The 17,275-nt window shown below is 39.3% G+C and overlaps 1 protein-coding gene across 6 annotated transcripts in view; it reads right to left on the bottom strand.

Annotated features, from left to right (window-relative positions):
* Nucleotides 1–17,275, bottom strand: part of LOC132816471 (spermatogenesis-associated protein 13-like) — a 241,377-nt gene that overhangs the window by 146,289 nt on the left and 77,813 nt on the right. For 3 of the 6 annotated variants that reach the window (XR_009644802.1, XM_060826097.1, XM_060826094.1), the window contains exon 2: nt 1,763–1,853. The exons of the other annotated variants lie outside the window; for them this stretch is intronic. Coding sequence is in view for 2 of the 3 variants with exons in the window: in XM_060826097.1 (XP_060682080.1) it covers nt 1,763–1,840 (78 nt within the window). In the remaining variant the exon portion in view is untranslated. The remainder of the gene's footprint in view (nt 1–1,762; nt 1,854–17,275) is intronic. 6 annotated transcript variants of the gene reach the window in all.

The raw sequence follows: 17,275 nt of genomic DNA on the forward strand, positions 1-17,275 counted from the left end.
AGAAAATTCTACTCATTGAGTTATAGCTGACATAGCTGGAAGATAAAAATGGTGAACAGAAAATATTGGCAGATATTCTTCATAGGTTGAAGAAGTGCAAGCGGAGAGAGAAAGTGATAGCTTCATAGAACAATTAATTTGAAGACAGAGGAAATTAGAAGAGTAACAGCATAGAGGAAATTAAAGCCTAATATTGAGAGCTAGAAGGTTAAAAAAAGGTTTACAATTTTGACCATGAAGAAATCAGTGAACACCTCTCAAATAACATGCTGACTTTGAATGGGAGATGGTGGTTTTCGGGTCAGACAATGAATACTGGACAGCCAGCATTGCCCATGTCCCATGAACAAATTTTAAAAAAAGATTGAATGCAAGTTAAAATGGATTGTTTTCTGCTGATAAGCCAAAGTTTTCAAATTGGCAGTCCAGGCTCAAGTCCACAGCAGTAGCTACTGAATCTGGATAAAGTAGGGTGTGAATCAGCAGTGGTTGAGAAGAGGATATTTATTTTTATTTGTTCACAGGCTGTGGGTATCACTGGCAGGTCTAACATTAAATGCCCTGAGGTAGTGATGAAACACTTGACCAAATAAAACTGAGTGGCTTGTCAGGCCAGTTCAGAGGACAGTTTAGTCGAACAATGCTGTGGAACATATCAGCCAGACCAGGGAAGATGACTAATTGCATTCCCAGTAGAACATTAAATGAATCAAATCGGTTTTGGCAACCATCATGTAGCCTCTGTTTTCAGTTATTTACTACTATGAATTTAAATTTAGCAGCTACTGTGGAACATGGAACTCATGTCTTTCAATTTTTCACCCATATCGCTGGATTAATAGTCCATTAGTACATTAATTTTGGTCAAAACCCCAGGTTAAAATATGGTGTTTGTAAGAGTTAAGACGCAGTTTCTGTTTCTTTTTCTGTGGAAAGAGGTTAGAGAGGGGATCATACAAGATAGTCTGGTCAGTGACCACAGCTGCTGAAGTGACACTGGAGTAGATTTTAAAAAGTTAAACACAAGGGTGAACCTTTTACAGCAGGAATATATTACAACTTCACATAATAAAGCCAGCACACTCACCAATTTTCCACCCTTTAATATGACAGTAGCATAAAAGGGGTGATTATTACTATCATGGAAGAATTTATGTAGGGGCTGAGATGGAGACAAGAGAGGTACGAAAGAGACTGAACACAAATTTCAGGCAGGTCAAAATCACTAAACAGACAATGCTCAATGCAAAACAGAGGATAAAAAGGAATGCAATTTCAGCATAAGGAGGTAAATTAACATAGAAAAGCCAGAGGAACTCTGAAATAACAACTCACTTGAATATTACTCCAGCTCCTTCAGAAGCAAAATTAATTTGAACTTGGAGTTTAAATAAAATGATGGTCTTGATAAAAGTAAATGTTACATTTTATTAGAAATTGGAGGAAATATCCCATTTTACCTCAAAGAATGAGAGATTTACGTTTTAAATGCAATAGTGACTGACTGGGACATGGGGCTAGCCTAATGCAATCACACTTCAAATTAAATTTAAAGGCAACAGAAGGGGCTCCATGAAACAAACAGTTTGTCTCTATTCATTTCTTTAGCAGCACAAGTTCACAGAACAAGGTGCTTATAATCTGTGAATGATTGACAATCTCATACAGAAAGACCAGTCTAGCATGGACAATTCACACCTGTAAAGGATGATGTGCTTGCCTAAAGTTAAACTGAAATTAGAGAGTGAGAAAATGCAAATACCTTTAATGTAAATATTAAATGGATATGACACGAAGTATTTGTAGTTTCTACATGAAGTGTACCCTCCAAGAGGCTCATTGATAATCATTTTCTAAAAAGAGAAAATATTGAAAGCGTGGGTGAAAATGTTAAACAGTCTAAGTACTGATTTACAAAATATCCACACAGAACCTTGTTTCACATGTTTCTGAAACCATGTACATCTGATCTACATAGAAAATTTAAGAAGTTTAAAATTACGCTGCCACAGACTTGCGACACACTACACTATTTTCTATTTATTGTCACCAGTTTTTGTAAACTAGACTAGATGAATCACACATTCAGATAGATCTTATTAGAGTCAGAGATAACAGCACAGAAAAAGGCCCTTCAAACATCTTGCACCCATGCCAGTCAAAACCAACCACACAACTAGTCTAATCTAATTTTTCCAGCATTGGACCCATAGCCTTGTATGCCAGGTCATAGAGTCAATTAATAGGTTCCTACCTCTACCACCATTACAGGCAGTGAGTTCCAGATTCCCACCACCATCTGGGTAAAAAAAAAACATGCAACAATCTGGAAGCAAGCACTAGAGGGACTGTCTGCAAGTGACAAACATTTATATTCATTCAGCAAAATAAAACTGGAAAAATTAAAGCTGTTGCTTACCAAAGACTCAACATTCTCAAAAAAAAATTTAAATCCTGACAGCCATAAACTCAAGCATGTGATTTCCATACATGTGTGGCCATCAAATACATCCTATTACTTGATATTTCATTTTAGTTCCACGATTATGTTTTTAATCTCTTCAATATACATTTGCCTTTTGTCAATACATTGTCTAGAGTCAAGAATTTGTATAGCATGGAAACAGGCCCTTCAGTCCATCATCATCTCCATGCTGTTCATCAAGCATCTATCTATTCCAACCCCAATTTCCAATTCAAGTGTTAAAGACAAAATATAACATCAGAGCCATATTTACTAATTTCTTCATCCAACATCTACACAATCCTGGATAGTGATGTTAATCCTGGCTGATTATCTCAACTTTAACCCAAGAGACACCATTCTAGCAAAGCCAACATCAAGAAACAGCTAACTCAGCACAAAATCGAAACTAAATTTGAGACCACTGTGTCCTGCATGGGTCAGCTGCTTAGATAAACTAAGCAACCACAATAAACCGGCCTTATCATGAACTTAAAAATTGCGCAGTTAATTAAAAAACACTGTGGGCAGCATATTTTGTTATCATACTAAGTAAACCATCCACATTCTTTGGAATTGAATCTGTACATTGTGAGGTTTACAACACCATCTCTAGAACAACTGCGCAGAAAATGAGTTCCAACATGGTCAATGCTCGAACATAGAGTAAAATAGTTCACTTTTTGACATAAAACCGCATGATTTCACCTCATAACACTTCAAAATAGAGATTCCAAAATTTCAGGAGCAAACCTGACACACTACAATAATCTCTCATTCAAATGGATGGATAGAAGGCCTGCCCAGGATATGTTGGCTTCCAGCCTTACAGTAAACTTATTTTGAAGGATGTGCCTGTGGGGAGTGCATTCCTCATGTAGCTGCAAATGAAAAAGGTGGATGGGCTAGTAGTATATAAAGGGCAAGCTGGTTCTGTGTCTGCAGAGGTTTGGTGAAGGTCCAGAGTTTTAATAGCAACTTTGCACTAAGCCCCCCTCACCCCAGGTATGCACCACTGGTATGCAAATCAAAGAATCACTATTTAATTAAGTCTTCCAGGGTGAACAGTAAATGGTTCTTAGTACACACAACCAAGGACTAAAGTAGAATACACATCACTATGGCACTTCAGGGACATAACCATAAAAACGTGTCACAAAACATGAAATAAATTATTTTAAATTGCTAATTTCAGGCAACATTTCCTGCAGTTTTTTTCCATTTTACTTACTGGATGTTCTCTGCTAAAAATCTTACTACACCAGGTTATAGTCCAACAGGTTTATTTGGAAGCACTAGCTTTTGGAGCACTGCTCCTTCATCAGGTAGTTGTCACCCCAGTCTAACAGTGACACCTCCAAATCATGGATGTTCTCCAGTTCAATAGAAATTTAGATCATGACAAACCAATAATCCATTTACACATCTTCAGACAAGAAATAACAGAATACCCTGAAATGTGGACCCCTGATGGACCAGCATACACATTTTAGATTAGATTAGACTTACAGTGTGGAAACAGGCCCTTCGGCCCAACAAGTCCACACCAACCCGCCGAAGCGCAACCCACCCATACCCCTACATTTACCCCTTACCTAACACTACGGGCAATTTAGCTTGGCCAATTCACCTGACCCGCACATCTTTGTGACTGTGGGAGGAAACCGGAGCACCCGGAGGAAACCCACTCAGACACGGGGAGAACGTGCAAACTCCACACAGTCAGTCGCCTGAGTCGGGAATTGAACCCGGGTCTACAGGCGCTGTGAGACAGCAGTGCTAACCACTGTGCCATTTAATCAGTATTGAAATCTGGAGCAGCCAGAAGTACAGGTAGATCTCCTATAACGCTGTAGTTGCATTCCAGCAAAACCGCGCTTAATAGAAAAATCGTCAGTGACATTATAGCCAAATCGTGCTGCCAAATCACACATTATCCCACATCTAACCATATCCATATTACAAGCTGTGGATTTGCAAACAATGTAAACCTGATTTCAGGAATTCTGAAATTAAAACGTTACTCCTTTACTCAAACTAGTTAATTGATTATTTTAAAATTTCACAATGTGGAGTGTCACTAGTTTGGACAGCATTGGTTTCCCATCCCCAATTGCCTTTGAAAATATGTTTATTGGCCTAGCTTCCTAAATTGCTGCGGGATCAACGTGCTCCAAGACCACCCACAGTCGATAAGGAAGGCAAGGCCAGGATTTTGACCCAGCAACAAAGAAGAAACAATGAGAAAGTTCCAAGACAAGAATCGTGTGGGGTTTGGTGGGCAACTTATAGCTGATTATATCCCCATCCATTTGCTGTCCCAGACTTTCTAGGTGACAAGGGGTCCAGGTTTGCAAGGTGTTCTTGAAGAAGCCTTACTGAATTCCTACACTGCATTTTGTGTACGATGCACACTACTGCAAACATAAATTGTTGGTGAAAGGAGTGAATGGTTAAGGTGCTGGATACAACATCAAATCAAGTCAACAACTTTTGCCTGGATGATGTCAGGCTCAACTGTTGCTAGATTGACATCCATCCAGGCAAGTGGAAAATATTCTATAACTCTCCTGGCTTTTGCCCCATAGAGGTGAGTTACTGTCCATAGAACTCCTATGTTCTGACCTGCACTTTTAACCATACATTTATATGGCATTTCAGATTCTGGTCAACAATAGTCCACAGGATGGTGATAATAGTGTACCAATGCTGGTAACGCCACTAACTGTCCAAGGGAGAGAGAAAAAAAAAAGAGATTCTTTCTTGATGGATACAGTCATTGCTTGGCACTTGCATCGAGAAATGTTATTTGTCACATATCAGTCCTTCTTGGTGATGGACACTGAAGTCCTTCACCTTCAGTCTTGGTGGTCAACAGCAAGCAGGTGGGGGGAGAACAAGAGTGGTACATCATTATGTCATATGCTTGACATGTTTTTGTCAGTATGGAGGCTTCCTCAGGCAATTCTCTCCTGGCTGTGTTTAACTGTATTGCCACCAGGATATCTTATGCCAAAGGATGGGAAGAGAGACACTGTTTCAAAGGTATGATTCAGTTATGGGACAGTGCTCCTAAATTTGGCAGAATTTCCCATATACTTAAGCTAATGCCACATGGTCCATCCAGCTTTGGTCCAGATTTCACGGCAATTTTTAAGAATCAATCACATTGTTCTGTGTCACTTACAAGGACAGATTTCCTTCACTAAACCACTTTCTTAAAAATAAAAACAACTGGCAATATAATTTCATGGTCACCGTTACTGGTAGTAACGTTTGTAATTCTAACAGCCAATGTTATGACAGAATTTGAATCCATGTCCCCAGGACATTAATGTTTCTGGACTGGTAAGCCAGAGCCAGGTTAATCATTACCACCATCGCCCAATGTAAAAGCTGTTGAAATGCTTGTTCACAAGGCAAGGAAGAAGAAAACAAGACAAAAAAAATTGCCAAGGGGTTTCATTTAATACATTTTGTACTAAATTAGAACATTAAAAACACACCAAGAACATAGAGTCAGATGTACAGGAAGGAAACCGACCCTTCGGTCCAACCCATTCATGCCAACCAGATATCCCAACCTGATCTAGTCCCAATGGCTAGCACCCATCCCATATCCCTCCAAACCCTTCCAATTCATTTACCCATCAAACTGCCTTTTAAATGTCACAATTGTACTAGCCTCCACCACTTTCTCTGGTAGCTCAATCCATACATGTACCATGCTCTAGTTCTGGGCTCTCTCACCCCAGGGAAAAGACTTTGTCTAGTTATCCTATCCATGCCCTTCATGATTTTATAAACCTCTATAAGGTCACCCCTCAGCCTCCAACGCTCCAGGGAAAACAGCCCCAGCCTGTTCAGCCTCTCCCTATAGCTCAAATCCTCCAATCCTGGCAACATCCTTGTAAATCTTTCCTGAACCCTTTCAAGTTTCACAACATCTTTCCGATAGGAAGGAGACCAGAATTGCACACAATATTCCAATAGTGGCCTAACCAATGTCCTGTACAGCTGCAATATGACCTCCCAACTCCTGTACTCAATATTCCGACCAATAAAGGAAAGGAAACGCCTTCTTCAGTATTCTATCCAACTGCGACTCCACTTCCAAGGAGCTATGAACCTGCACTCCAAGGTCTCTTCGTTAAGCAACACTCCATGGGACCTTACCATTAGTCCTGCTAAGATTTGCTTTCCCAAAACGCAGCACCTCGCACTTATATGAAATAAACCCCATCTGCCACTCCTCAGCCCATTGGCTCATCTGATCAAGATCCCGTTGTAATCTGACGTAACTTTCTTCCCTGTCCCCTACACCTCCAATTTTGGTGTCATCAGCAAACTTACTAACTATACCTCTTATGCTCACATCCAAATCATTTATGTAAGTGATGAAAAGTAATGGACCCAGCACCGATCCTTGTCCACTGGCCACAGGCCTTCGGTCTGTTTGTTTCTTTTACACATGTTTCAGTACAAAAAAAGGAAGCAATCTAGTATCTACATCAGGCAAACTTTCACAATAGAGGCTGTATTCACCTTTAAGTGCTCAGAAAGTCTTGTTTGTTGGTATCACAATCTTCTTTCTCATTCGAACCACCCTTCATTTCAGGTTTAGCACAATAGGTTGGGCCTCGTCAACAAGGCCACAGAAGCAGCATGGGAATTGCACACTATATTCACAGTGCAGGTTCGAACCTCCAAAACATTTCTCTCAAAAATATTTATTCTTTCACAAAATAGAAAACAGCACCAAAATCTGAACAAATTCTTAACTTTTCTTGCAAAATTACATTTTCCAATACTTTTAAACTGTTCACCCCAGGTGATTCTTCTGAAAAGCAAGTAGGCTGCATATATTCCAGCCAAACAATAACTTCAAGACATAAGGCAAATATTGTTGATTCACAATATCAGGAATTATAAACAGTTTAGAGTACTGTTTTTACTATCCTTTATGCCTCTCATTTACAAAAAGGTAGTTACCTATGGCGCTTTGGTTAGACCACAGCTAGAGTATTGTGTGCAGTTCTGGTCACATTATCAGAGGATGGATGTGATCACACTGGAGAAGGTGCAAAGGATATTCACTAGGATATTGCCCCGAAAGAGCATTTTAGCTACGAAAAGAGGCCGTTTGGGCTGTTTTCTTTGGAACAGAGAAGGTTGAAGGGAGACATGATAGAAATGTCTAAAGATTATGAGGGGCATAAACAATGGATAAACAGTGGCTGTTCACTTAACTTGACAGGTCAATGAGAAGAGGGCACACTTTTAAGGTGAAAGACAGGATGATTTGAGGGAATTTGGAGAGAAGATTTCTCACCTGAGGGTAGTCAGGTCTTAAATGCAAGGCCTGGGACGATAGAGAGAGGTGGGTAACTTCATAACCTTTAAAAAGTACTTGGATCAGCAGTTAAGTGTCATAACATTCAGCTATGGGCAAAGTGCTAGAAAAGGGGACACGTGTGTATTGTTGGCGATACAGACTCGATAGTCCAACTGGCCTCTTCCAGGCTGTCTGATTCTGTATTTTCAATGATTAGTTTAGCATTAATCGCTTCACTTTATTAACTGGTTTGAATAACACTCCCAGTTAAGATGGAGGAAGGTGGGGTTTTAATGAGAGAAATGCTGGAGAAACTCAGCAGATCTGACATCTATGGAAAGAGAAACAAATATTTGAGTCAGTTCTGAAGTCAGCCCTGTTTTTTCCTCTCTCTCTCTTCAGATGACATACCCAATTTCTGCAGTAATTTCTCTTTCTATTTCAGATTTTCAGTATCCGCAGTATTTTACCTTTAAGTGTCTCCTTCACTGCAGCTCATCAGTTGCTTAGCCTCAGATTCCCAGGAATGTCTCATATTCAATTGTTGGCTTACTGAAGAGTAATCAGGACCTTAGACTCGTAACTCAATGAATGAGTTCAAGTCTTACTACAGTTGATTTTAGTTTAAAACTAAATAAATCAGTTACAATGAATTACAAAAAACAAGTAGAAAAATAAAATTGCTTTAGGGAAGGAAAGAAATCCACTATCCTCACCTGTCTTGTCAGCAGCACCCAGAGCCCAAAATACCCAAAGAACAAAATATACATTAAAACTCTTGCGGATATCAGTTCTCAAGATGCTGGTGGTTGTAAAAGAAACTTAATACTCATCTTAACCTAAAATATTAAACAGTCATAGGCAAACAGAAGAGGAAAATCAGTATGAAGCCAACAGAAAATCCTGGAAAAATTCCAGGATTGGCAGCATTTAAGAGGGAAGCAGTTGACATTTCAAGTCCAAAATGACTCTGCTTTGAAGCTGGAGGGGTGAAGACGTGACAGGTTTTGTGCTGTTGAAAAGTGGAGTGGAGCAAATGGAACAGAAGGCAAGGATAGAGAAATATTACAGGGAGAGGAAAGCAAAATATGAAAAAAAATATAGACACCAGGTGAGGGAGGAGAAAATAAGAGAAGAATTCATACTTTATATCCCAAGGACATAAAATGTGAATTCAATAAATTCAATGACGTGCCTTTAAGAGGGATTTGGTCTGTCCTAGTTCTGAGGACGGGTGTTGTCAATCTGGGGGGCAAGATGTCTGCTCCACGGAATGCAGAATGTTTCTTTTTTAAATGAGACAAAAGAAACAAGAGTATGTAGAGTTAGGATCACATAGACCTGGGGTTTTAGTTTTGCTTTCAGATGAAGTTGCGGTTTTTGGAGTTGAAGCTTTTGGATACAGCTCTCTTGCTGCTGTTAGATTCTTTGTTTTTAATTTCTCCTGGACTGGGGGAGATCACAAGAGGGAAAAAATCTTGTTTTGCTGAAATTGCCTTTGGCAAAAGGTGCATTTATGGGATATTGTTATATTGAAACCGTTGAGGAGTAGTAGTTGTTAAACATTAAGTATTTCAGTAGAGCTTATGTTATGCCAGTTTTTTTTTCAAATTTTGTTTGTATTTTAACTGTGGTTTAATAATAAATTGCGTTTTGCTAAAAGCCTAGTATTTTGATGAATCAAAATTACATCTGGAGCACAGTGCTTTACACTTGCCTTTAAATAGATAAAAGTTAGGGTCTAGGCTATCTCCTTAATGTATTTTGAGTGATTTGTTCTGGTCCATTACAATGACTGGAACAAAATAACCACGAGCATGAAAAGGTTTATTAAAATGGCAAGCAACCCAGAACGTTAAGGTCATACTTGCAGTCTGAGAGGTGCTGTCTTGCAAAGTGGTCACCTCGTCTCCATTGGTCTCCCCAACATACAGCAGACTGCATTGTGAACAGCAAATGCAATATGCAGAGATACAAATAAATTGCTGTTTGACCCTGCAGGTGTGTTCAGAGCCTTGGGAAATTTATAAAAGATACTGCCAGGAGTGAAAAAATGCAGCTTGAGAAAATATTAGGTAGACTTGGAACTGAGTTCCACAGATTTCTACTTCCCAACCCAAAGGTGATCATTCTATTCCTAATTCTGGTCTTCTACCTGTTAACCAATACCAATTGCATCCTAATCTATGATTCTAATGCTATGAACCTGAATTTTACAGAAACCACTGTGGTACCTTACGAATTGCAATTGTTTTCAAACTCAAATTCAGCATACCCACTGCCTCCCCCTTCTCCACCAAAAACAATTTCTTCTTTAAACTTTAACAGCCCCTAACAGGATCATAACATTTAAACAAAGCAGGGGAGGATTCACATGAACAAGGGATTTGGAAAATTAAAGAAGAAGGAGAAAGCAATAATGCCGGAGTAGCAATATAGGGATGACAACCACATTGATAGAAAGATACAGAGCATATAAAGTTAAAATAACAAATAAGGTTACTGTATGAAAAAACCTCCCTTATCTTTATCCAAGCATACAGTGCATTCAAAACAAGATGGATGAATTTATAACAAATAAAATGATGACAGGATCACCATTAGACAGAGAATCTATCCAATTCACATCAAGGTAGCTGAAAACATTAAACATTTTTTCTGACTCAATTCCCTAATTTGTCAGCATATTTCTCTCTCTACTTCCCTTCAAATCTGGTGATCAGTGAATTGTATCTTTTAGTGTACTTAATAAAGTTAATCCTTTATTAACTTCTATCTCGTCCACAGTGATCAAGTTTTTGTCTTACTTATAGACACATTGATAATTTCTCCTGCCATTTTAGTAAGCCAAACATGTACAGCTTCTTCATCAACACTTCACTTCTCTACTTTTCTCAAGATGTTGTATCCTGCAATGTTTACACAGCCATGTCTCATATCCATATAAACAAATTATGACCAACTCTGTGTCCTTCAGACAACTAAATAATTTATTTTTAAATAGGTTTTCTACTTCAACTATCTTTTCAGACTCCCGTTCTATTCCTTCTTTTATTATCAATGTCACCCCTCATATTATTCTTTCCTATGTTCTCCTGCCCAGCTTTATTCACATTTATGCTTTTTACAAAGTAAATCTATCAGAAAATTACTCTCCCTACAAACAATTTATCAATCTAAATGTTAAGTCACATCCTTATTGATGCTTTCCATTAGAATGAATGAGTCAATCCTTTTTCTTCAGCTTGTTCTTTTCGATCAGTGAATTAGATTGAACTAGTGATCAATGCCCCACAAAAAAGGTGCTCTGATCAACCTTCCTCCTGATTTGTCTGCTTCTATCCCCAATTTCCAACTTACTCAATTAATAATCCAGAACTTATCTAAGCAGTCCTGCTTTTGAATTTGCAGCCCAACTCCTGCAACTCCTCTCCTGTTCTTACACATTGTAGTGGTCACATTGGCACAACTTATTTTTGTTCCACTGCAACCCTCCCTGTCAAAGCAAACTTCTTCCGCAGTCACCAAAATAACTCTTACCTGAGCACCAGGTCAGCAACATGCCTTTGGGATTCTCATTCTTTATTGTATTGGTCCCCTATTATTGCCACATTTCTATTCAATACTCCCCTACCAATGTCCCCAGGCAACCTATGCCAGTGCCTTCAACAGCATTACAACTATTCTCCTTGCTCCCATGGGTAATGAGTTCACTATACTATTCGGACAGTAACAATTTCTGCAGGACCTCTTAACTTCCCTCACTTATATACAATTTCAGTGTGGCTCAAAGAGAAGTGCTAGAGGGTGCCTGACACTTACTGAATCACTCTTCAGGTAAGGAGTGGAGAAGATGACAAGGATATATATGACCATGGCTAATTTTAGGAAATAATTTCACTTTCCCACCCACGTCTCATACCTCTCGATTCTCTGAGAAGCCAAAAATCTATCCTAGCCCTAAATCTAAAGAGTAAAAAGTGAGGTCTGCAGATGCTGGAGATCAGAGCTGAAAATGTGTTGCTGGTTAAAGCACAGCAGGTCAGGCAGCATCCAAGGAACAGGAAATTCGACGTTTCGGGCCATTCCTGATGAAGGGCTCTGGCCCGAAACGTCGAATTTCTTGTTCCTTGGATGCTGCCTGACCTGCTGTGCTTTAACCAGCAACACATTTTCAGCTAAATCTAAAGAGCAATTGACAATCCACAAACCTCTGGGTAAAGAATGCCAAAGATGCACAATGCTTTGAATAGAGGAATTTCTCCTTAAATGGCCAACTCCTAGTCCTGATGCTGTATCCATATTCTGGATTAGTAGGCGAGGTGGGGAGTAAAGCCTCAATAAACATAAATCACTCTCATGATAGTCAAGTAGAAGCTTTAGATATTTTATAATTCATACTTTTCGTGGTTAAGCTTTCAAGTGCTGTTTCCCTGGTTTCATTTTTGGCTGCCATTCTCTACTCAAGCTCATTGCTTGCACCTCTTTTTCTTCTCTTGGCCTTGGTTCCCAGTCATGCCTCGTTCCATGTGACCCATCAGTTACATTGTCCAGCCAAAGTTTTCCCCCAGTTTGCAAAATATTTTTCTGATTTCCAATGTCCTGCCACAGTCCCATGTTCAATCATTCTTGAGCAGAATTATACACTTCCCTCTGCATCTCTCTAAGCATTGTTAGACTACTATTTGTTTACAAACAGCAAACCAAACAACTACTCAACCAGTCAACTCTAAAACTGGGAGCAATCTTACCAACCTTCTCACCACACAACCTTCCCACCATTGATTTTATGCATTCTTATAGTGGATCAACATTCATTCCTCCAGAATACATGCTTACTTACAAACATGATCATGACTTCATCGTAGATGACTGCAATAAGAATCTTGATGAAAATTGAACTGATGGGTTAAAACACTTCCCATTTACTGACATTTCTAGCTGACTGTATCTTTCAAACCTCAGTTTGTCTGACACAAAGTTAGAGATATCCACCCTTAAGATGCCATTACCTTTGTACTACAGACCAAGTGCCGGAAAATAGAATTAAGTCAAATAACCTTTTTTATGTTTTCAAAAGTTATACAGCCCACATAAATGATGGGCTGAATAGCCTCCTTTCCCTCCATAAATCTATGAACACTGCATTTAGACAGGGTTAGCATATTTCAGAAGATGAAGAGCTCACTACTTCTCTCTCAAATGAATATAAACAAACCCACAGCACTGCAAGAGAAAAAGTGCGCAATGGGGCTGTGGGGTGTTCCTCTTGTAACCTTGCCAATAATTATCCTTCAGACAATCCCAAAACAACATTTAATTATTAACAAACTGTTGCGAGTGATTGTGTACAATTTAGCTGCTTTCTTCATTTCAACAGTGAAGAAACATAGAAGCACTCATTAAATTGTAAAACAATAGTTGTATTGAGGTCATAACAACCATTAAAAGTAATACAAAATAAATATCTATTTTATTCACTCTTCGAAAGATATTTTATAACTAGGCTTAATGCCTACAATTGCTCACCCACTGATTGCAACAATTCCATTTTCAGCCTCTGCAATTTAAATAGTTTTTAAAAAAGTTATGACATGCAACTGGAGGAAACAGAGAAAGCAGCAAGTTAGCTCAGTTACAGTTAACCACATTTGGTACTGGTGCATTCCTAAAACTCTCAAAACGAATCCAAGATTCTCTAATCTAAAGAACGTGCTAAATTTTCCTTTTCATCAAAATATTACCATGAACCGAAACAGATGTATGGTTTGCCAAAATAAAAGTGCAGCCTTAACCCCTACGGTGTAACTTGACTAAAATGACAGCTTATCTTAAAAGAAATGCTTCAGTTATTCTGTTGACATGTATCAAACACTTTCCATCTGAACAGGTTTCCATTAATTAGAAGGTACCTGTATATACCACAGATCCTTGCGTGCGAAGGGAGGATTCAAATTAATTATTATTGATAGTCAAAGAATCCTATACCATAAGTATACCACATCATAGAGTCATAGAGATGTTCAGCATGGAAACAGACCCTTTGGTCCAACCCATCCATGCTGACCAGATATCCCAACCCAATCTAGTCCCACCTGCCAGCACCCAGCCCATATCCCTCCAAACCCTTCCTATTCATATACCTATCCAAATGCCTCTTCAATGTTGCAATTGTACCAGCCTCCATCACTTCCTCTGGCAGCTCATTCCATACACGTACCACCCTCTGCGTGAAAAACTTGCCCCTTAAGTCTCTTTTATATCTTTCCCCTCTCACTGTAAACCTAAGCCCTCGAGTCTGACTCCCGAGCCCATGGAAAAGACTTTGTCTATTTATCCTATCCATGTCCCTCAATTTTGTAAACCTCTACGGTTTCCCCTCAGCCTCCGACGCTCCAGGGAAAACAGCCCCAGCCTGTTCAGCCTCTTCCTGTAGCTCAAATCCTCCAACCCTGGCAACATCCTTGTAAATCTTTTCTGAACCCTTTCACGTTTCACAACATCTTCCTGATGGGAAGGAGACCAGATTTGCACGCAATATTCCAACAGTGGCCTAACCAATGTCCTGTATAGCTGGAACATGATCTCCCAACTCCTGTACTCAATACTCTGACCAATAAAGCAAAGCGTGCCAAACGCCTTCTTCACTATCCTACCTACCTGCGACTCCACTTTCAATAGGAAGGAGACCAGAATTGCGCGCAATATTCCAACAGTGGCCTAAACCAGTGCCCTGTACAGCTGCAACATGACCTCCCAACTTCTGTACCCATTAAAGGAAAGCATACCAAACACCTTCTTCACTATCCTATCTACCTGCGACTCCACTTCCAAGGAGCTATGAACCTGCACTCCAAGGTCTCTTTGTTCAGCAACACTCCCTAGGACCTTACCATTAACTGCATAAGTCCAGCTAAGATTTGCTTTCCCAAAATGCAGCATCTCTCATTTATCTGAATTAAACTCCATCTGCCACTTCTCAGCCCATTGGCCCATCTTGTCCAGATCTTGTTGTTATCTGAGGTAAACCTCTTCGCTGTCCACTATACCTCCAATTTTGGTGTCATCTGTAAACTTACTAACTGTACCTCTTATGCTCGTATCCAAATCATTTATGTAAATGACAAAAAGTAGAGGGCCCAGCACCAACCCTTGTGGCACTCCACTGGTCACAGGCCTCCAGTCTGAAAAACAACCCTCAACCACCACCCTTTGTCTTCTACCTTTGAGCCACTTCTGTATCCAAATGGCTAGTTCTCCCTGTATTCCATGAGATCGAACCTTGCTAATCAGTGTCCCATGAGGAACCTTGTGAAACGCCTTACTGAAGTCCATATAGATCATATCTACCACTCGGCCCTCAGCAATTCTCTTTGTTACTTCTTCAAAAAACTCAATCAAGTTTGTGAGACATGATTTCCCACGCACAAAGCCATGCTGACTATCCCAAATTAGTCCTTGCCTTTCCAAATACATGTACATCCTGTCCCTCAGAATTCAGCCCAACAACTTGCCCACCACCGATGTCAGGCTCACTAGTCTATAGTTCCCTGGCTTGCCCTTACCACCCTTCTTAAAAAGCAGCACCACGTTTGCCAACCTCCAGTCTTCCGGCACCTCATCTGTGACTATCAATGATACAAATATCTCAGCAAGAGACTCATCAATCACTTCCCTAGCTTCCCAGAGTTCTAGCCTACACCTGATCAGGTCCAGGGGATTTATCTACCTTTAACCATTTCAAAACATCCAGCACTTCCTCCTCTGTAATCTGGACATTTTGCAAGATGTCACCATCTATTTTCCTACAGTCTATATCCTCCATATCCTTTTCCACATCATAGTGGAATATTTTAGAATATATGTTGGTGCATAATAGGCAGATTGAACAGAATAAACTAAATTCGAATTCAAAACTAATAGAGGTAAAGGGCATCTTAAAAAGTAAAGTGAAAGCAAAATGTTTAAATCTAGATACCTTAACGAGAGGGCCTAGCCCCAGATAAGCGGACAAATTTTTTTTTTAAAAAATCAACTCAGTTTTACAGCAAATTACAACTTTTACAAGAAGCTCATGCTGGTGTATGGAATGAACTGCCATGAGGGAGGATGTAACTATACCTGCATCCACTACCATGTTTAAAAGGCATTTAGATAAATACATGTGGAGAAAAGGTTTGGAGCGATCTGGGCTAAACGCAGGCAATTGGGGCTTGTTTATTTTGGGTACATAGTCAACATGGACTAGCTGGACCGTAGGGTCTATTTCCATACTGTATGAACAAACTCAAATTGTACTACACAGACTAAATCAAAAAGTAGTGAACCGTTTTTCAGGATCAATGTTTACCTGAGCAATAACAATGAGTTAAAAATAAGTCCAGCTAAATCTGTAGAGAGACAAAGAATTAGCACTTTGAGCCCAATATGACTCTTCAGAAGAGAGTCATACTAGACATGAAGCATTAACTTGGTTTCTCCCTCAACAGATGCTGCCAGATCTGCAGAGTTTCTGATATTTTCTGTGCATGTTTAAAATCTCCAGCATCAGTGTATTTTGAATTAAAGCCAAAAAAATTTCATTTCACAGCATTATGTTTGTAAGATTATGTACAAAACTTTCATCTCATAACGAATCTTGCAAAATGATGGTTGAAGTATTATGAGAGAGATGAAAAGCTCATTTTCATCACTGTTTAGATCGTACATTTTGCAGTTTGTTGGTTATTCATCCTACAGCAAATAATGGGAAGGTTAATTTGCAGGATTCCTACTTATTCTTTGTCTTCTCTCCAATGTTACTGGTTTGACTCTACCATTTTCCCATTAAATCACAACCTTCACATGTTGGGGTCCCCTTTATACACACAAATTTATGCACAAAACTTCATGTTTCATTCTCAGACTAAGAAAATTGGTTCTCTAGTGAAGAGCATTGCTCTATTTTTAAATTCCTTCTTTCCTCTAGAAAAATCATAGCTACTCAGTTATGACTCTGTTAGCATTATCATCTGTTTCATTAGGAAAAGTCCATGTGTGATTGAAACAGAGTCATCCATTAACCGCATACACAAAAGCAAAATTCTGCAAATTAAAATAGTGTAAACCTAAAGAAGTAGACCATTCAGCCTCAGGTCCGCCCCACCATTCAACAAGATCATGGTTGATGTACCCAGGCCTCAACTCCTCCTTTACGCCAGATCCTCATAGCCATCAATTTTTAAATATCTACCTACCTCTTCATTGAAAATGTTTAATGATCTAGCCTCCACAGTTCTCTGGGATACAGAATTTCAGGCATTTACTATCCTCAAAGAAATCCCTTTACGGCTCAGTTTTAAATTAGTGTCCTCTTATTCGATAACTATGGCCCAGGTTCAAGATTCCCCCACTAGTGGAATCAGTTTCCTTAACAGTAAAGCCTTCTCTGAATTTTCTACGTTTTAATAAGATCACCCCTCATTATTCATTAGAGG

This window comes from Hemiscyllium ocellatum, chromosome 6 (assembly GCF_020745735.1).
Source record: "Hemiscyllium ocellatum isolate sHemOce1 chromosome 6, sHemOce1.pat.X.cur, whole genome shotgun sequence".
NCBI lineage: Eukaryota > Metazoa > Chordata > Chondrichthyes > Orectolobiformes > Hemiscylliidae > Hemiscyllium > Hemiscyllium ocellatum.